The 21,887-nt window shown below is 37.6% G+C and overlaps 1 protein-coding gene across 1 annotated transcript in view; it reads right to left on the reverse strand.

Moving 5' to 3' along the window:
- The window catches only part of ACER3 (alkaline ceramidase 3), a 58,907-nt gene that overhangs the window by 21,312 nt on the left and 15,708 nt on the right, over window positions 1–21,887 (reverse strand). The window contains exons 2-6 of the mRNA XM_042024220.1: window positions 15,714–15,824; window positions 8,535–8,587; window positions 4,323–4,375; window positions 2,096–2,177; window positions 924–959 (exon numbers count right to left, since the gene is read on the reverse strand). Of these exons, the coding sequence (XP_041880154.1) occupies window positions 924–959; window positions 2,096–2,177; window positions 4,323–4,375; window positions 8,535–8,587; window positions 15,714–15,824 (335 nt within the window). The remainder of the gene's footprint in view (window positions 1–923; window positions 960–2,095; window positions 2,178–4,322; window positions 4,376–8,534; window positions 8,588–15,713; window positions 15,825–21,887) is intronic.

The raw sequence follows: 21,887 nt of genomic DNA on the forward strand, positions 1-21,887 counted from the left end.
ATCTACAGGTAGGGCAACAATTCATGTTCCTAGGGGAGATTATTTGGAGCGGCTGAAAATTTATTCTCTTGATCAGAGCTTCACTAATCCACCAACAGGAGTCACGTATCACTTTTACAACTGCTGATGCAGCAGGCACATTTTGACAAGCAGTGGCACTACCAATTTCAGAAATTAAGGCTTTAAAGCTCTGTCCTGCAAGGAGCTCAGTGCTTTTTGCTTGGCAATTTTTCAGCTGTTATCCCTAATCAAAAAATCATAAATGAGGGAAAACTACCCATGGCATACAGAAATGAGCATCATTTCTAACCTCCTGTGAAGAGGTAAGTGGTACAAGTCCTATCCCCACAGGCAGGGGATGCACATTAATAGTCCTGGGCTGCTACAAAAGGAACCTGTACTAAATATGCCTTTAAGCCTGTGCAAAGCAGCCTGCTACCTAACCCTAGAGGGTATTCTGTGCTTAAATTCACCTTGAATTTCCACAAAATAAAGCTGAGTAGTTAAAAAAACCCAATAAACTAATGTGTTAAAGCAGAGAGAACATGGTAAGTCAATCAAGCCATCTTATGATGTAAGGTCATAGTTTCAAAGCAGCTGCTAATGGAAAATGGCAGAAAAAGACTCATTTACCTCTTCCTGTCTCACACACCTTAGGGTCACCTCATTACAACTGCCACTGATGAAAACCATGGGAAATATTAGGTCAAAAGCTAAAACACAACACACATTGAAGCATTCTAGTTTTTCAGGTCACTAAGAGGATGGTGACACGACAGGCACCAATACTGCTTGAAGAAAAAGCAAAAGGCAAATTGTGCTTCCCTTCCGTCTTTCTTCCAGCAGTAAAATACTGTAACGCTTTCCACTAAAAAAGCATAGTTAAAAACCAAAATTTGCTGTTCCAACAGAGCAAGATTTACCTGATGGAATACAGGCTCTTTCAAATTTAGGTAAACCTGGAAAGATTAAAAAAGAGAAATAATTTGCAACAGAACCATCATAACATTATTCATCTAAATATTGCCAAGTCTTGTTCTGCTAGAATCAAACCATGAGTGCCTACTCATGCATGTTTAAAGTTGATTAAATATTTGAATTTTCCTCTGGCAAATCCTGAGGTTTTAACTGTGGAATTATTTTAAACTTAGAAGCACAAATAGAAACATTAACATCTAACATAAGACTTCTAATTTGATAGAGTTGAATACATACAAAAACAATTAAGATGCTGAAGTTACCAGATGTTCTTGGTACGCATTGCAAAAAAGAAAACATACTCAACTTTGATTTGCTATTATTAATGCTTTTGACAATAATTTAACATTTCAATTCATTTCACAAAAAGCTACTAGTTCTTCCAGTCCTTCCATTAAAACAGTTAATTTATGTTCTTGAAGAGGGAAGGGCACTAGACATTAGACATTATGTGCTACAAGTGTAACAAATTTTAGGAGAAACAAAAGAGGCAAGGATTTTCGCAGCTGAAGATGACTTAAAATAATACTTTAATTTTTTAAGAAATGGTTATCAATAAAAATTACAAAGCAAATTCCATCTGTAGTTGACAGCCAGCACAAAACTAAATTTATTCATAAAGGAAGAACACTCCATTAACACAGGGAGTCAAGTTAGCTGTGACACAAAAAAATTAGAAGCATTTTAACTAACAGTTAAGTTCTCTTCTTATTCTGCCTGTTTTAAAACACCAGTCTGCATCCTGGACTGGGTATCACAGTTCACTTTTTTGTAGTCAAACAGGATGATTCTATTTCTATAGATGAAGTAAAGTGAGAGAAGGTGAGGAATACAGCTCATCCAAGGTCTCATAGCAAGTCAATGGCGACTGTTTTTCTCACTTTACTATTCTAGCAACTGGATTATTACTTTTCTTCTTCATTTATTCTATACAGGAGTTTAGATAGAAAGGTTTCAGGTTTCTCTGGCCAGCAACATAATTTCCTCAACAAAAGAATAATTTGTCTTTCTTGACTGGAAGTGACAGAGACTTAGTATTGCCTCTATAACATTTCTCCACCGTCAGAAAAACTGCCAACCTAAGGGTGAAAATGCCATATTAGAAAAAGTTACTTACTATGCTGACTACGACGCTGTATGTTATTAATAAGAAAAGCAGTGGATAATTGACTGTATTCTTGTACTTGAAACATTCGTACCTGGAAGAGAGGATAAAGGAGAGAGATAACATTCATCACTTACCATATAATGGATGCAATTTCCAAGGCATATTATTAAAAAAATTGTGAGAAAATTGATCTAAATTAGTTTTAGGCCCCTCAAGAAGTTCTAACTCCTCCAATAAAGATGCATTATTTTAGGAGAAAAACTCATACTTTTACCAATAAATGTTTTTAAAAAAACCATCTAAGGCAAAAAAAACCCCCAACACCGATAAGCTCAAGCATATGCCAAGAAGTAACCCACTCTTAGAAAAGAGTCTGTGAAGCAGAAGTGTTTTCAGAAGGTGCTCACAGGGTGATAATGGATGGCAAATTAGAAATTGGTTTCAAATGCAACACAGCTGTCAAAAAACATTACTGGCAAATGGCAGGGTAGGAAAAGGACTGCCTTACAAAACAGTGAACTCAGATCTGTTAAGAATGTAGATTGTTTATGGTTTCACTACAGCTGCAGTGCAGTAAATTTGCTAGATTGGGTACTGGTAGAAGTGGAAGGTAAAACCACCTGACTGCTCCCAGTATGTAAAACAACCAATTAAAATTACCTTCACAATCTCTATGCTACACCTCAGTCTCAGCTGTGATGGAAATACACACACATCCCATACTGTATCTCCACCAGAAAAAAGGTCCAAAAAAACCCAACAAAAATGAATTTTGAGAAGCCCATTATCATCAGGGCTGGAGGAAGTTGTCTATATAATTCCAAGTTACATCTGTCTAGTTCCTTTGTTTATAAACTTTGAGAAACAGACACCATCATGAATGGATAAAAGGAAATAAAATACAAACACATCTGGGAAACAAAAAGTCTAAAGGCAGCACAATGTGCTACATTGCAAAATGGCTTGGTAAAGTAATTACATAGCTTGAGAATCAGCAGGACTGAATGATGTATAAGGGAATGTCCTGTGCACAACCACCTGCAACCTACCCTCAAGCAAACCAAAACAACTATTAAAGGCCTCCTAAACTACATATTAGCTCATTTTTTTGAACATTTTAATTGCTACCAGACATACATACACAGAATCTTATTAGAGCTATAAATGCAGTAACAGACTTCAGTGCTTTTGAAGATAATAGAGTAACCATTGCACAAAAAAAAATCAGATAGATTTTTATAGCCACTTCTCATCCTTTCTTCCAGTCACATTCAAATCAGACAAAATAAATGCAAAGGCAATTGCAAGGAGATAGGGAGCTACAATAGAAATATTTCTGTTAAAAGAGGCATTATGATTCTGGTCCCGAATTTGTACAAATCACACTAATGTATGAGTCACATACTGAGGGCAATTTCCACAGATAGGGGTTTAGTCCTACAGCATTCCATCTCCATTGCAAGCTACGAGTAATCTTCACCAAGACAGCACAATTTTCAACAGCTGAATATTTGATAAGTTCAAAAGCAAAAAGACTTTTTTTTCCCCTCTTTTTGTCTGCAACAAGTTGATTTATCATTTGGATTTGCCAAGTGACACAACAAGTCATGTTAAATCCAGACCTTGCAGCAACAGCCAAGAAAAAGCCAACTTTGGGTATCGTTACAGTTGTCAAATGCTACACTGCTCCCAAAATTAAATGGGAGAAAACATCCTGGCATCGCATTAAGCTGTCACGCATGTTCCAAGACACTCTCCCCAAAATACGCATTCGACTCTTCATAAAATCTTTTCCCTTTAATTTTCCAGATGAGTGAAAAGCAGGTTTAGCCAGAAACCTGAAATTTGCATTTGAAGCCAGACTACATCATAGAAATCCAGTTCCAAAAAATTATAATGTTGCTAATTTTGTAGGCATTACTGAAGTTGATTTTATTATGGCTGCTGTTTTTATATAAGTAGCACTGAGTTCTGCTTGTATACTACACTAAGTCTTTAATGAGTGGGGTTTTTTCCCTATTAAAAAAAACCAAACTGGTAAAATGTATCAAAATTAGCAAAAACTAGGACTAAAGCCAGCCTGGTACTCTAACATCATAATGCTGTATAAAACCAGATCTCACTGAAAGGAGTAGAAGCTTTCTCTCTATATGCACTAAATTTGGCTTCAGAGATTCTACATTTCAGAAGTTAACATTTCATAAATATTCAAGAAAAAAAATTAACAAATACTTACAGGCAGTAGACAAACACACAACAACTGTATATCATTGGCAGTTCATCCAACAGCTATAAAAAGCAAAGACATCAAAACATGAAAGCTACTTTTAACTCACAAGCTTGTCTAAGTTAATTAAGGAGAGGTAAGTCTTAAGTAAACAGGAGTTTTCAAGTCATTTGGATATCCATCTTCTTGACTGTACTCTCACACCCTGTTCAGCTACCAAAAGCTACTGCATTGAAAAGCTTATTACTCTGAATCTTTTGAAGATTAGGCTTCATAAAACCCCATGCCTTCAAAGAACCTTGACATTTTTGCTGCTCATACCTCTTAAAATATTTGTAAGAATTAGTTCTGTAAATCCAGGCTGAAGAAGACCATCCCATCTACAGCCTTACAGTCAGTAGCATCTTCTGACTTGACAGAAAAACCAAAACATAATTTTTCCATAGCATAAGATACAATTTTAGCCTATTAGGATGGGCAATATGCTTGCATGTTTACTTCCTAATTTTAGAAATTTTTTACATTGTTTTAATTCAGAGACAGGGATTTTTGTTTGTTTGATGTGGAGTTCTTGCGGGCTGTTTTGTTGATTTTTTTCCCCCCAGAAATTACAGCTGCATATAATGTTTTATTGTCTTAAATAATTTTTATACTTTGGGAGAAGGCTGGTGTGTTACAGCTAAAACAGTTATTTCTTCAGGAACTTGCCACCTTAATAGAATGGAATTAAAATTGTAATCATAAGAGAGTTGATTTCTCAATAGCAGGTACACTCAAAATTGCCATTTATCATTAGAAGGAAAGAGAATCACAGCATCATTTTCTTGTAAAACTTCTCATCAAAGAACTTTCATGAATTTCTGCTTATAAATATACAGTTAAACTTACCTTCTCTTAAGAAGGACTGAAAATCATGGAAATGAAAAAGCATACAAACGGATCAATGAACATCCACAGCCTCTGATTTCCAATATGTTAAGCAAACATTAATAGTTAGGGCTTTTAGAACTTTTAGAGCTTGACTTCTAAGAAAAACAAGAACTAGATGCAAAAAAGATTTTGACCTTTTTCCATTATCACTCCAAGTTCTTGATGGCCATGCCTGTAAAGAAATGGCTTTCCTACTACTGCTATAGGGTACCTAACAAGTTCATAACCATGCTATTCTGAACAATGAGACTTGTTAAGAGCAGTAAGCAGCTTATTTAAACCCTTTTATACAGCCAGCCTGATTCTGCTCGATTTGGGGTAATTTTTTAACGGCACAGTCAAAAACTGCATTGTAGCTTTGAAATTTCCTATTGAAGAAAAAAAAAAAAAAAGGATCTAATTCTTTACAGAAGGAGAGAGATGTATTATCCTGAGTGTGAAGTACCAGCTTGTTGTTATTTTGGTCATAGAAGGTTCAGGAAATGTTTCACAGTAGTGCTAAACAGCTCTGCTGACCAGCTGCCACTGATAGGGCAGGCATTGCTTCTTCCCCCACACTGTCTCTGCTTCTCTCCAGTGAGGTGATCAGACTGGTCTGACCCATGGGGAGGCAGGTCGATGCTGAGCCAGCCCACAACCAACCTGGCAGTGTGAGGTGTAAATCCCAGGACCTGTTCATTGCAGGGTCAGGGACCACAATAGGCAGCACAAAGACAGTATCAGGAACACTGATAGCAGCTGAAGCTAACCGGCATGTTAGGTGGCACTTTGCCATCACATCAGTTTATCTTTGCTGTTGTGTCTTAGAGGGCACAAAATAGAAGCAATAGCTGAATTCAGCTTTATAGTAATAGTATTTTATAAGTTCAGTGATGTGCTTTTCCAAGTCTGATAGGAGTTAAGCTACATGATTAATTCACATGGATGTTAAAGAGTGTGAGTCATTTAACACCTCATGAAAGAAAAAGGCAGGGGAAAAACAAGAAATACAATACAGGAAAATTTTTAAAATTTGGACAGGTGATTACACTCAAGTTCATATGCTGGCAGCATCTCAGGGACATTACAGTAGCAACAAAGAGCCTCTCGAAAGATCTTAGCTAGAATTTGCATGCAGAAGACAATGACTTTTGTACCCAAAGGAAGTAATGCTTCTAGAAGTACTGTTAAAGGCATGCCTGGACAATGAAGAACCATGGAAAGAAGGGAACTCAGGGAGCTGATTTCACTGGCCAAATGAGTCTTCTGGACTCTTGAGGAATGCACAATCAAGCAGATTCCCATAAAAATACGAGAAAAAGAGGTGATCTCTTCAGAAGTATTCTGAAAAACTGCTTTCAAGAACAGAATCTTTCATGTTTTTCTTAATTAAGCAAACTGAATTGATCATTTACAGTACTAAGACCACAAAACAAATGTAAAAAAAAAAGTCTCCTTGAACAGCTATCAGTGCTGATTTTTAACCATTACAAGAGATAAAGTGAATGAGAAAAGTTTATTTACTGGTTGAACTGCTTTCTCCATGGTGATCAGCAAGCAAGCAATTGGAATAATTATGGACTACTTGTGGATTTCACTTGGCTGCCAAAATAAACTTACTTTCTCTGCCTCACACAAAGCCTTTTACATCAGTCGACAGGATGATGCAAGATCCTGCTTCCCTCTCATCTGCTTCTGTCCCCACTTTATTTACCACAGTTCATAGGCCCCTTAGTTGTTCTGATGCAACACCAGAACTATTGGGCAAGTAGCAGCAAAGTGACTTGGATTAAAGTAAAGCCTTTACACACACACATACACACAAAACTGCCAACAACAACCAAAAAAAATAACCCCAACCAAACCCAAAAAACAGCCCCCCCCCCCCCCCCAAACAAAACAAACAAAAACCCACAACCTCCCCCTTCATAAAAAGTTTAAAGTCTGGATAATTTTAATGATCATGGTTTCAGGGTACCCTCGCTCACATCTGCATCAGTGTGAGAAAGAGGATTTGCAATACCACAGTACAAACAAGCAGCTGAGGGAAGACATATGAAAAAGGTGGAAATTCAAGGCAGTTTCACCACAGAAGTGAATACAGGTAAATGGCACCCTAATTTGGGAAAGAGTAGTGAAATGGCTCTACAAACCACCTTTTTCATGCCAAGAAAAGCACCAAATATTCTTACACGGTGACAACGGTGTGCTCTCTGGAAGCTGACAGTGCCACCACATGGCAGAGAGATACAAACCAGAGCATTATGGAGGCAAACATCAATCAGTCAGCAATAGGTAGGTCCCATTGTGATCAGCAGAAACGCAGGACTTAATTTAGCTGCCACAGCATAGTTGCCTAATGCTACCTGAGATGCTCTATCACCTCCAATACACCCATCCAAGACTGGCAGATGTAACAGGAGTCTAAGAAACCTGCACCTGTGTGGGATGGAAGCTAGAGGCTTGAGAGAACACCCACACGGTCGAAAATAACACTAAACATCTCTGTTTAGACAAATGAATCTTTTTTGAGCAAGGATTGCCAATGGCAATGTCTGGAGAATGATTCAGCCCAGCCAACTGCCCCTCTCCACTCCACTGATTTAACTGTATTTCCATTGACTGTGGTGGGAACACAGACTTCCAGCACAGACTTTTAAATGCAGGTTTCTTAATTTTGAACAGAATCCCACTTCACCCTGACTTTAATTCAAAGATGCACTTCCTTCATCTTTGCAGACCTAAAAGAGGACGACAGGACAAGACTTCCAGTGTCCCTTTAGAAAACAGGAAATACCAGGACAATCCCTGTGCCCTGGGACTTGTCATAGAATGCTGTCTACTCAAAAATAAGAGAGAAGATGATGCAACTACTGCTACTCAGAAGATACTGATTTCAGTACTAATGCTACAGCTAGATATACAGAAACATAAAGATGAGAAAAGTTACAATAAATAGCAGTAACTCATTTATACTGCTTGCTATTGTGCCAAAGCTGTGGGAATTTTAAAATAACATCTCGTGTAAAAGATTACATGATTTCCCAAAGGATAAAGTTTCCTCTACCAACATAAGCAATTGATTATAGCTCTTACTTTAGATGTAAGTATATATTTCGTACATAATCAGGGGAAAATACCTATTGAAACAAGACCTGCATTACTGCCTTGTTGAGAGCAGGAGTCATGTACAATGATACTTAAGGTAGATTAACTCATTTTATACAAGTTCCATCTAGCCAAGAAATGGCAGTATGACTGTACAGCGAGATACACACAGAAAATGACTCACAGCTACTTATCAGTACTCACCTGCATTTCATACTTCAGGGTCATGTGGAAGCACCAAGATCCCAATCCTACAGCTGAAAACAAATCAAAACTATCATCAACATAATAGTACACACGTAAAATTTTCAGGTACATTAACTTAAATGCATGAAATGCATGCTTAGCAGTGAAAAAGAAATTAGAATATCAGCATTCCACTGCAGGGACATACCCCCAATTTTCCACAGCCTTCTACTTTTTATATTAGTCACCAATGAAATCCCTGAATTTACGGGGCTTTGGGTGTGAGTGTCCTCTCTATCTCCTCTCAATACCGTGTCCTATGAACTGGGTGTAATCTCAAAGAGGAGAGGAGCAGAGGGAGCCCAGAATGAACGGAATATTATAGATCAATTTACCTTTTTCTTTTTATTTTTTAAAATTTTAAGTAAATTAAGATTTCTCTGTTCCAGTCCTTCTATAAGGCAAAGCATCATTCAAGTAACTAGTACTCCTGGAAGCCTCTCAATGTTTCTGCTTATTGCCCAGTTTTAAAACATGTATTTCACCAAAGCTTTGTCTCCATAAAACATGAGGCTAATAACACCAAGGGCTTGGGTTTGATCCCCACAGGGGCCATTCATTTAGGAGCCAGACTTGATGATTCTTGTGGCTCCCTTCTAACTGAGACTACTCTGTGATTCAAAAGCAGAAGTGAATTGCTATTACAACTCAGAACTAGAAATTCAAGGTACATAAACCAACCCCACATAGTATGGACTCGTTTAATGAAATGAGATCACCGTATCTGGGCCTTCTACACAGAAAGATGAGCTTTTAAGAAATGATTTGTATTTATTTGAAATACTCTCTTTACACATTTTGAATTTACTTCTGAAATTACTTTATTAGACGTATGCTTTGCCTATACACAGTTTTTTCAGTCAGGCATGAATAATGCTTCTTGGAAGTTAGATTTCACTGTTTAGAGCAAAGCTAGTATAGTATTTAATGCATCATTCATTACTTTGAAATATTATCAGTAAAACACTCTCATTAAGCACCAGCTCAGTTTTATTTTGCAAGAACAAGTACAGTAATGTGATGTCTTGTCTTCCTTCAAGAAATTATGTTTTACCTCAGACTCCAGTTTCAGAGAAAGCCAAGTAATTTGCACTCAAGCCTTGATCACTGACTAGTGCTACCATGTTTTACGGCAGGAGCATCACCTTGTCTACACACACCAGTCAAGTTTCACTGATGCATAAACAAGAACTCTATCTCTGTGCACTCTGTAAATGATTCCCAAGACAGTCGAGACACGTCTGGAGATGCTTCCTTAGATGTTATTAATTAGAACTGTGATTATTACTCTTACCCAGTGAAATTAAATACCTAAGCATGTAACTTTACTGAAACGCAAAACTGTAATACAGCGACATTTCAAAATGTATTACCAAACACTTCACTGTCGTTAATTCTCTGGGACAATTAAGCACAGCTCCCTACCAGAAAATAAACAACCACATGCACTTCTGTAAACTCTAATTACATTGGTTTGCCTCTGAAAAATCAATCTTTCCAAACAATAAGCAACAACTGCTTTTGCCTTCATTGAGATTCTAATGGGAAATTCTCATAGCCATTTTTCTATGTATACAGAATATATGACAACAACTGTTCATTCTGGAGAAAAAAAACTCATTAAGATCATCATTAAAACAGCGTCATTCATTATCCTGGCTGTCACAGAATACAAACTCTTACAATTTGTAACAAATATAATTTTCAAGTATGGGCAAAATCATTGCATAAGAAATTTAAACAGATTTTAAATTAACAAAATATGGTTTTGGGGTTTTCTTCTTTGTTTGCCTTTGTTAATGTTATTTGGGTTAATAAATCTCAACAATCAGCAACTGAACTCCTTCCCTTCCTCCTATATGATGAGAAGCAATTATTTCTAGATTAGTTTTTCCTCTCCAGGCTTTGAAAAAAATGAAGAATGCTGCAGATATTAGGGTTTCAAGTCATTAATCCTATGACTGCAGTTAATTTCTATGGTTAAAATGAATAAACCCCCTCTTTTCTTCTGTGTAATAATCACATTGGAGTTTCTCTGATTATGAAATTTTGCTATGCATTGCAGAACAATGTTTTATCTATAGTATCTATCTATCTAAAATAGATACCTGGAAGAAGAAAAGCTTACAGGACAGATCATATGGTTCAGGTTCCAGACATTTCTAAAAAATATTTACTTCACAAAAACCATCTGCAATGATACATTCTGCCAGCTTTGTACTTTTCAAAATAAGAGTGATCATGATCACTGCAATGACACAAGTTTTAAAGAGAAGCAACTTTCCCGTACAGCCACTGACACACTGAACAATAAATTTGCTCCTTATCTTCTAAGCAGGGGTTACAGTTCATATTTTAGGTGTTTCCTTTTGCAAAGAAGATGAACTCACTAAAAGCTGCATATTGATTGGGAAGTTTTAACACCATCTGAAGCAGTAAGTACCATTTCCTCTCTAACTACTGTAACTCACTTTTCATAAATACCACAAGTCATTTGACATTTTTACATCAATGAACCTCCCAAGTTACAGGGGATATATATAAATTATGTACTAAGCACGGAACACACATTAAATCACAATATTATGAGATCAGACTGGCACTTCACAAGACCAGAATTGCAAAGTCAGGGTTGCTGCTACATGTAGACCAACAGGGTCTTTTTCTGTCCTGCAGCAAACACCCTGTGTGGTTACTGCCAGTGGATAAAACAGTGGTGTTAAGATGATGTAAAACCAATACATCTACAAACTTTACTTCATACATGTACTGTCAAAAAACTTAAGGGCAATACCTATGGCTAGAAATAATGAGACATTTCTACCTATGGCTAGAAATAATCTAATATTATACAAAAGATCCAGCTCTATAGATGAACTCTATAAACCTTCAGGATGTGAATCCTAGAGGGATTTTTTTCAATAGTTTAGGAAGCATCAGAAGCATCACAATCAGTGATAACTCAGTTTGATGTAACTATCCATCAGCAATGAAAAGTATCATTATGAGCCTAAATCCTTCACAGAAAAAGCAGTTTATTAGGATTTTGCAGAAATAGTAACTGTACAGGCACTGTTTGAAAATATCCTGAAGGAAGGATGCTCCAGATGCAAACACCTTTATTTAGGTATCTACACATGAAATAGGCGTCAAAGCTTCCACTAAGAGAATGTCATTATTAAGAGTAATTCAGCTGGCCAAACAGGTATTTTAGAAAAAGTCAAATGATTCTCCTGGCTTTACTGACGGCACTGGCAGACAGAACCCTCTGCACAGCTAGACACATATGTTTAAGTGTTCAAATTTGGAGCTGAGTTCCATTTTTTTTTTTACAGTGATAGAACTAAATTAAACAACAACATATTGCATCATTAAAAGTTAAAGAAAGAAACAAGATGAAAAAGTAGAATTAAATTAACTATTTTTAATGGCTTATTTTGTGTTGTAATGCTTTCCCTCCACAGCATAAGAGACAGGAGACACCCTGGTTACTCCAGAGCTACAGCTCTACAGTTAAACTCCAGCTTGGCTGGTACTATTCCCAGACACTGCAATACAAGTGTCTGCACTAGTGAGTTGTTAGAACAGTCTGTGGTATGAATCTGGCCTGTTCCAATGAGCACTTTCCCCAAGCAGCTTCCAGGCACAGCCTAGCAGCCGGAAGAGCCTGGGGCCCGCGCTCAGCAGGGAATTTGTATGCGGTCACCTTGTTTTGGAGGCTAAGACGAACAGACATGAGCTGTTCCATGCTGCTTGGCTTCAGCACTCAGGAATGTTCCCAACCACAGCTGATTTACCAACATTGACACAGCCCTGGGAGCTCCTCTACAGGTGTTAGGTAAGAGTAAGGGAATTAACTTTGACTGAACTGTTTTCACTGACACATGGTTTCACTGGAAATTAAGTTTAGTAAGTTGCTTAAGAGTTCCTATGGCTATGCCTAATTTAGAAAAAATTTTGTACTTTTTTTTTCCCTCCACTTTGGCACTGCTTGAATGACTCAGCCCTATTAAACAGGCCAAAGAAATACAAATCGGAACAATCCTTCCAAATATCAAGTGAAGTATCTACCAAACATTACTCCATTGAGTGCTTTCTTATTTCCTTAGGTTCAGAAGTTACACTTTATATATGTGTGTATATATATATATATATATACACACACACACAATTTTTTAAAAATCAAGACCCTTCTAGAATATGAGCCCTTTCAGAATCACAGTTCCCCAGGATGCATGAGGAACTGGCATCTGGTAGAACCTGATACAATACCCCAGCATCATAAGGAACTACTCAAAACCAACTGCTTATTCCTTGAGGTACTAACAGTCTGATGTTCCACCTACTTCAGGTGATGCAACATACTGAAATAATGGCTTAAGATTATTCTTCATAATTTACACATTGATTAAATGGTTCTCTACAGCTTAAAAATAATATCCAATTCCCACTGAGTTAATTGAGAACATGCACTTTATGTTGAAAGGCAGCAGAAAAAAGGGCTGAGAACAGCGTGCTGTATCTCAAAGGCCTTGTTGAAAAGTGTAACTCATTCTTGGCATCAGTATGAGCAAGAAATTTATTTGAACAATTATTTAGAAATACCCCTTCTTGTCCTGCCAAGATCTTTGCATGTATGTGAAACAAACAGTGCTTCCATAATTCAAAATGCATTTGCTTCAAAAAGGAAGTAATTGTCAACCAAAGAAATTGTGGGTATAAAACTCAAGCACTGAACATGGCATGGTAGAACACAAAGGAACTGACAATCAGTTAAATGTCTGGAAGCATGCAAAAGAAACAGCTGATTTGGATCAAAATAATGTCTAGAAACAACACCTCTTATGTTCTCAAATGCTAACAGATTTAATTTTAACATTGGCTTTGACAGCTGTCTTTTAGTATCTTGTAAAATCTCAGTAACTATTCAAAATTGTTAAAACCTAACTAAAGTGCCCTCCCTTCCACCTCCATCTTCACAGCAGAATTGTTAATTTCTACTTTGACAAAACAACCCTCAGTTAGAGGCTCTGCTACGTGGTCTTTAATGAAGCATGCTGCCTCAAGAGAAATCACAACTTCGTGTTACACTCACTATCTTTTCACAGATGAAGTCTACACTTGTTTGTTACAAATTAAATAAATAGCGTGAAACCTATTACTAAATAAAATTCATGCAATGGAAAGAATTCTGTCTGGTACTTTCTTAAAAAAGAATTTTCTGTACACTTACTCTATCTCCACTTCAATATGCTTCTTGTTCAGTCACATGCACAGAAAGAATGCCAATGTTCCTGGCACATTTCAACCATATTTAAAATTCTTCTTATGTTCTCATTCACTGCTTTTATTCTGTAGTAGAGCAAATGTTAAGAGGTTTTTGATTCCAAATCATCCTGTTCCTGTTTTTCACTGAGAAGCTATAAAGTCTTCTACATTCCTTTACATCTTTCAGCTGCTGTAAAACAGGGTTATGAATACTGAAGCAGACACAAAGCAGAAGGGAAATGCTTTTGGAAGAAACCTTTAATGTTAGGTTCCAACATATGAGATAAAATTCAAGCCATGCAAGCATTTATCACTTCAGACAGGAATCAAAGCCAACTCAGTCACAGATGAGCAGGGCCTGGATGGAACTCAGGACTGCCTTCCAGCACTGCTGTTTAAATGCAGGCTGAACACCCCTTCAGCAACACCACAAAGAAGAAAAACTGAAGTCTAAGGTATTTACTGTGATCAAAGACAGATAACTTTTTTAAAAAAAAATATTTCAAACATTAAAAGGGACATGAGAAATGCCCATTGTGTGTGACAGCCTGACATTCTGGTCAGATAGTGGCACGCTTTGTCTATCATAATGTGTCACTGACAGAGGTAGCCATAAATCATGGCGAAAACAGTCTCAAACTGAGCTTTAATTTAAGGGGTTTCTTTTCATAGTTTAAAAAGAGTGGCAGTATAGGACACTTTGATTCAAGAACACCCAAAGTCAACTTCAGCAAACATTTACACACCATTTCCTACCACGTCTTTTTAAAAGTAAACCTTGACCTTTAAGAATTCTCTCTGTTTCATACTGAGACAAAAATTAATAATTACTTGAAACCACAGAAAGCCTACAAGTGGCTAATTAGAAAGTGTTCAGACAACGTGCAAAGCAGTGCATTGCTGCTGCCTGTCTTTCACATAGATGAGCAAAGCTGATATAACTGAAAACTTGTGAAGTTGCACCTTGTATATGTTACAGTTTAACTGGCATGAAGGATATATTTAGCATATGGATATGTGTTTTTCAACAATGTCTGCCTAAATACATAATATGCCAATCTTAAAAGTAACATTTACCAATCCCTTACCACTCCAAAGACTGGGAAAAATCTCCATAGGTAAGAGCTATAGCAAACACAGAAATCCCATGAAACACAGAAATTCAATGAAATCTAGTTTTGACACCCAACTGCCAAATCTAAACAATCTTCAAACATCTTTTCTCATAAGGAGCAAGACTTCTAGTCACACAAGACTTCTAGTCACACTAACATTTCAAAGGAAGTTGGTTCTTTTCTGAATTTTGTTATTTTAGAATGGACAGACTTCCCTTGAGTTGATACAAACATGAATATCATGTTGCTCCATTCTTGCAAAACTTCCCAGATATGATGGCAGTTAGGCTGTTGCATGATACATGCCAAAGAGGAACTGAAAACAAATTCAAAGCCATGAAAGAATGCCTTTCCAGTTCCCTCTACATCTTGGCCACTTCCTATATTACTCTTCCATACAAATGCCACAAAAACATTAATGTAGTGTGAAACAGTTTATAAGTAGAACACACAAGACACCTTCTGTAAATCATTAGAAAAGTACAGAGCAAACTAAGATGCACTGAGCAGGACCCAAAGCCAGAAAAGGATCACTTTAAAATCTGATAGAGTTATTTAGTTGAATGCTAATTTCATGTCCCTGCAACAAATACAAATTTTCTGCAAACATTAAGAAGTATAGCAAACTGAGGTCTACTTTTCACACACACTGTACTCAGATTTAACGACTTGGTTTATTAATATCTAGATATAGTTTTCATTGCATATCTGAGCTCTCTTTATAATGAAAGGGCAAATTAAGTTTTACACATACCTGTAAGACACAAATAGGCAGCTAAATACCGTTTTTCAAGGCCATCTTTATAGGTCTGAATTGCACCATAGATTGGAGGTAGAATGAAAATCAGGTTACTCACTGTGTTCCCTGGAGGACAGAAACACAAAGGAGAGATTTAGAATTGGGTACTATGCGCTTTAACTAAATCCAACAAAATTACATTCACTCATTAGAGACCGGTCCAACAGTTTTCATCAGAAAGCTACTTGCCAGGACACCACTGCTCTCCATCCCTGGTCTAGTGGAAGGGGTCCCTGTCCATGGCAAGGGGCTTAGAACTAGATGGTCTTGAAGGTCCCTTCCAATCCAAACCTTTCCAGGACTCATCCTACATTCTACCCCATGCAAAGAAATTACACGCCTTGCAGACACGAGAGAAAGCACTAAAAGCCAATAGCCCAGCTCTTGCATACTGATTTGGATTTGGTTTTTCTTTTCCAAACTGTGCTGACCTAAGCAAAAGTGCAATGAAATCCTGCAAAGTTTAAATGAAACAAAAGGAAATGGTGCATCTCTCAAGAGAAGGGATGCAGATTCAGCTTTTTAGCTTAACCACAAATCATAATTTTGAGAATAGAGGTTATGTTATGGGAATTAAATGCCATACGATTTGGGAAAATTAACTAATCCGTTAAAAAAGGCTTGTGTAAGATAAATGACACATTTTCACATACCATCAGTTAAATATATATAAAACTGAAATCTAATTTGCAAATATCCCAATGAAATATACAATTTATGAGGCTATGAAGATACCAGAAAAACCCCTATTTCTGTATTTTTTATTCAGCAGAAAATCCCAGAAGCATTTCACATCGTAGAACAAAGAACAAGAGTGAGCAGGTCCTGTCTGAGTCACACCCCTAATTCAAGCAGCTATTTTTCAGGAGTCCTACTTGCGAAGATGCATCCTAAAGAAAAGCAAAACCTACCAAGCTATGTTCATATAACCCTAAGGTATTGCAGCACCTCTAAAAACAAAAATCCATACTTCACAGTTTTCAAGAAAATTCAGACGCAAATGGAAAAAAGGTTACTTCAGAACAAATGGAGCAGAAGGGTACCTCGTTACCTGGAACAAGGTAGCTCTTCTATATTCTCACAAAGTAGATACAAATCTCACCCTGAGACAGTCTTCTCAACCAGATAAAAATCGCATCTGATTTATACCAGAACTTCTTTAAATCACTTCCTTATTGATTTAACATCATATCCTGCCCAACCATGAATTTCACCAAGTTATAACAGTCAAATCGGATGTGTCAGAGATCTCGCTCTTCTAGTCAGCTCTGTAGTGAGTTCCTCCATGTAAAGGAAGCCCAGCTGAAATCAAAAAACCTTCTGCAAGGATATACAAGTTTATACCACTATAAAAGGCCTTTTTTATGTTTAAATTCTTTGTGGAATCATTACCCTTTTACCACATACCCACAGTGTTGCAATGGGTAGTGATTCACTTTTAGCAGAGACCAGGTTTGCAAGACATTCACTAAAATGCTGTTGTGTGACATACTGACCATTGCCATGTGTCATAGGTTAGCAAGCATAGTCCCGGAAGGGACGTCCTTGCTAAGGGGTGCTTACAGATTCCTCTGGGAACTGACAGAACCTATCAGCTGGCCAGTTTGAATATGGACAATTCTCTAAGCCACTTAAAGTTGTGATCACCTCTGTGATCCACATTTAAGAATAGGCAAACTCCCCCTCCAAGCTCTCTCTCGTTTCCGGCGCTGGGACAAGTGGCTGCAGGCCCTGTGTGGGGGCCAGCGGGCCCGGCCAGGCCCTGCCTGGGCCAGGCCGGGCCGGGCCACGGCCATCCTGGAGCCCTGGACCTGTTCCAGCCGTGGAACCCCCCCCACTGCCTTGCCGTCGGCAGCCGGAGCGGCTCGGCTCTCCCCCCCTCCCCACTTCGATAAGAAAAATTCAACATTCCAGCTGCAAAGCTGCAAGGCCGAGGTGAGATTAACCCTTTTACTGCTGTGAAGAGCTGAAAACCTGAGGGAAGAGAGAGAGGAGATGCTTAAAGCTGAAATTCTGTTGTGAAGCTATGATATATCAGAGTATCCTGTTGTAATTTCATGAAGATATGGGGGGTGGAGTGTTCAACTCGTGAGCAAAAGCACCTGCGCTGAGATAGGCAGATGCTGACGCAGCTGTAATTTCATGAGAAGTTTGGACAGGGAGAGATGAACCAGATGAGGACTTTTGCTCCAAACGGGAAACGAGAAAACCTCAGTCCGTAGAGATGAACCAGATGAGGACTTTTGCTCCAAATGGGAAAGGAGAAAACCTCAGTTCCTAGAGATGCTCCCAGAGATAGTCCTAACGATGAAGATGATGAAGACCCTTTGCTCCCAGGGAAGGAGAAGGGCCTCTGTTTTTGTTTCTGAACGGCTCAACCTTAAAATCGTACCCCAAAAAACTTCAAGAGTGGACCCTCGAAAGCAGTTGTGGGAAAAGCTGCAAGTCGGGGGAAAGGACTCACACGCAGGCAGAGAGACTCCTCTTCCTAAATGGACTGAACAATATTTGGAAGTGGGCGGCTGTCTCGTTGTGATAATGTTTTCATAGCATGAGCAAGAAGAGACTTCTCTTTCTAAACAGACTGAACATCTTAAGGGTTGTCTTTTCACATTGTCAGTGGGAGAAGGGAGGAAGGTGGGGGGAGGAGGAGAGTTCTGAAGGTGGTATGATTTTTTTTCCTTCTTTTAGGTCTGTTAATAAACTTCTTTATATTCTTTCAAGTTTAGTGCCTGTTTTGCATTTCTCCTAATTCTTATCTCACAGCAGATAAACAGTAATGAGTATTTTGGACCAAACCACTACACCATGTCTTCCTGTAAATCATGCAAACATGTCATTGAGCCTTGAAAAGTAGAATAAAGGTTACATAGTCTGGATAGCAAAACTTCTGCTTTCTAGAACAGTCCTCAATTATGCCCATTTTCAAGAGAAGTCAGTAGACATTATATAAATATCACTGTTCAAGGTCACTTAGTTATGAAACTGTCAAAAACCTGGCAAAAATTCAAATATGAAAATGCCAAACAAAAGAAATACCATGATGTTTATCTGCAATTGGGAAGGCACATAACTGTAGAAGAGAGTTGCAGTAGGATAACAAACTTCAGATGGGTGTAAGAATGCAGAAAACAGATTCTTCTGTAGGAAAGGGAAGGGAAGGTTTCAACACTTCCTGTAAAGCTATAATTACATTAAATTATTGAAAATTTATGAGCATTTAATCTGGGACCATCTTGCTGAGAGAGGAAATACCATAGACCTAATCTAGCTGTACATTCCTGCCACTCCTTCTCTGCACTTTTTGGCCCATATTACTCAGAACATTTGCAGCATGGATTAGGCAAGCCTATCTGCAAACAAACTTACTGAAAGTTGTGTATATTTTTTTAAAAGGGGAAATGGGGTCAGGGGAACAATAAAGCCCTCTGGCATGCTGCTAGCAAAATTACTTTTTTCAAGAATGAAAACTGCAAGGCCTCTTGCCAACCCAGGGTCCTCAGGAATGCATATTTCATAAAAGTCTAGCTAGTCTTTTCAGGATTATCCTCACAGAGAATAGCTTATAAATTCATTAAAAGGGATATTTACTAATTCCATCAAAAAATGGCAGTGGGATACGCACAGAGATTAGCAAAGAATACCAAGAAGGAAGAAAAACGTGACACAATGCAGACACATAACTCTAAAGTTAATTAACAAACAAGGAAGTGAAACAAGCTTTGAAGGAAATAGATATGGAAGTTGAAAAGGGTAAAACAGTTCAAACTGTCAAAAAAAAAAAATCTGATCTTTTTTCACTACATTTCCTTTTTTTAAAATGGGGGAAACATAGTGCAGCAGAACTCCATGGGAAAACCAGAGACTGGGGAAATTGCAACTAAGATATGAGGCAGAAGATATGCAAAATAATTAAAGAAGAAATTATTGGTTATGCCTACAAGAAATAGAGTACATCAGAAATTTGATGAATGCACATGGATGGACCTGGGCTTAACTCTGTACAGCATTCTTATATTTCAGTACTGGATTCCTTGAATACTGGTCCAGGGAGTGATCTCATTTGTTCTAATTTGATCCAAAGACTGCTTCTCAACATTTTGTCTTCAACATGTCTGTCAACAGAAGGGCAAACCACATTATCTGAGGGAGAAATGAATGAACTTACAGAGTGAAATTACAAGAACAGGATTAAATATGACGGCCAAGAATACACCTTTCAGTGTGAATACGAATCCTTATTCCATATGCAGAATGAATCTATTTGAAGAATACAAAAAAATGCAGAAAAATGAATTTAAACTGCATGGTAACGGACCATAAACCATCACTGTATGCACTGTATGCACCCTAAATTTATTTCCAATAGAGTCAGGGAAAATAGTTATGTCTTCATGCAAGTCAACAGTAGAATACACTGTTCTCTAGTTACTGGTAAAAGAGAAAGCTTATCAGGTGCAGAGAAGCTCTACTCAGATGGGAGTGATGAATGGGAGCCTACAATTTCAGAAGGCTGAAGGGACAAAAATTGCTCAGCTCACTGAACAAAACAACGGCTGGATGGAATAAAACTGTGCTCTGTAAAGACATCATGGGTCAATGCCAAAGACAAAAGGGAGCTGTTTGAGCTGAAGGATAATACTGACAAAGACTGCATCAATATAAACTAACCCTAAATAAATGCAGGCTAGAATAAAGAGGAAAGCTTCCCATTAAAGAGGAAATATTTACAACTGCTTCCCAACAGAAATGAGCAGCACGATGAACCTCCTGTCAGGATGCAGCTCAGGAAGCTCCACAATGAGGTTATATGATGAAGTACTGTATCTGAGTACTAAACCAGACCACATCCAAAAAGATCATACATGGTACTAGGTAAAGGGCTAAATTAATGTCTAATCATGAGAATGTGACTGACTGCACAAATTTTCATATAAGTCTTTCAAGACTGTTTTAATGCAAACCATTGTTTCAAAGTAATGTTTTATTCATTGAGAGAATGCCATAAGGTAGCGGAACAAAATCAAATTTATGCAAAACATCTCTTCAACAAGCTTCTGTCTGTAGGAAGAACAGTATGAGTGTTAAACCACATCTGCTTCCCGTTCTACAAATCCAGCAGCGAAACCTGACAAGTCTTTTTATAATGCATGTATATTCACAGTCACCTTCATGCCCTAAAATATATGTGTATTATCATTAACACACAAAGATCTGTACAAAGACTGACCACAAATACAAAGAAAAATAACTTAAAAGGAGAAATAGTTTCTACAGGCAAATGCAGGCACAATATACAGCTTACTGTTGTACAGACATTGTACACACAGTTGGGAAGGACACAAACTTGAAGTACCTTTCATAAAATTTCCATTTTTCCAAATATGTAGTTAATTCCACACTAGAAAGTAATTGCTATAATGTTTGGATGCAGAGTTAAAAGAGAAAAAAAAGCAAAGTTGGAAGTAAGTTGTAAAAGAACATGGTCATAAAGGGATAATGAACAGGATGCAAAAAGATAAGGGAAACACTGGGAGTTAGAACAAACATGCTGGTTTTGGTGAGGGAGGAAAAGTGCTATCATAAAAAAGAAGCAAAAATTATCATGTTCAACTTTTGACAAGGTGATCAGTGTAATTTACCCAGTGTTAAGAGATGCTTTTTCCTATGTTTGTACACAGAATGACTGCAAGATCTACCAACCACAAGGATCTTCTCAAATTTTAAAATGTTCTTGCTCTCTTCGTCAAACAAATGACTTTTCACTCTCTAATGGTTTCTACAAGACTCAAAACCAATAGAAATAGATGCTACCCTCAGAGAGGAAAGAAGAAAACACTTGCAGTTTAAAAAGTTGACTATACATAAAGAGCTCATTTAATATCAGGACACAATATTCATCACAGTAAGATTTTTCAGCAGTAAGATTTTTCATTACAGTAAGATTTTTGCATCCCACTGTGAAACAGGAGAAAGGTTATTTTTTTTGGAAAATAGTGGCCACTTTCCTAAGTTGTAACAGAGTCAAAGTAGGCCTTTAAGTAAAACACAAGCAAACAAACAAGGTTTTGAGGCTGAAAACACCCATTTAATTGTCTAGATATCATGGTGCTCTTCACAGTCAATTCC

This window comes from Corvus kubaryi, unplaced genomic scaffold, assembly GCF_017639235.1.
Source record: "Corvus kubaryi isolate FWS band 111438036 unplaced genomic scaffold, C.kubaryi_AGA036_p1.0 37260, whole genome shotgun sequence".
Classification (NCBI taxonomy): domain Eukaryota; kingdom Metazoa; phylum Chordata; class Aves; order Passeriformes; family Corvidae; genus Corvus; species Corvus kubaryi.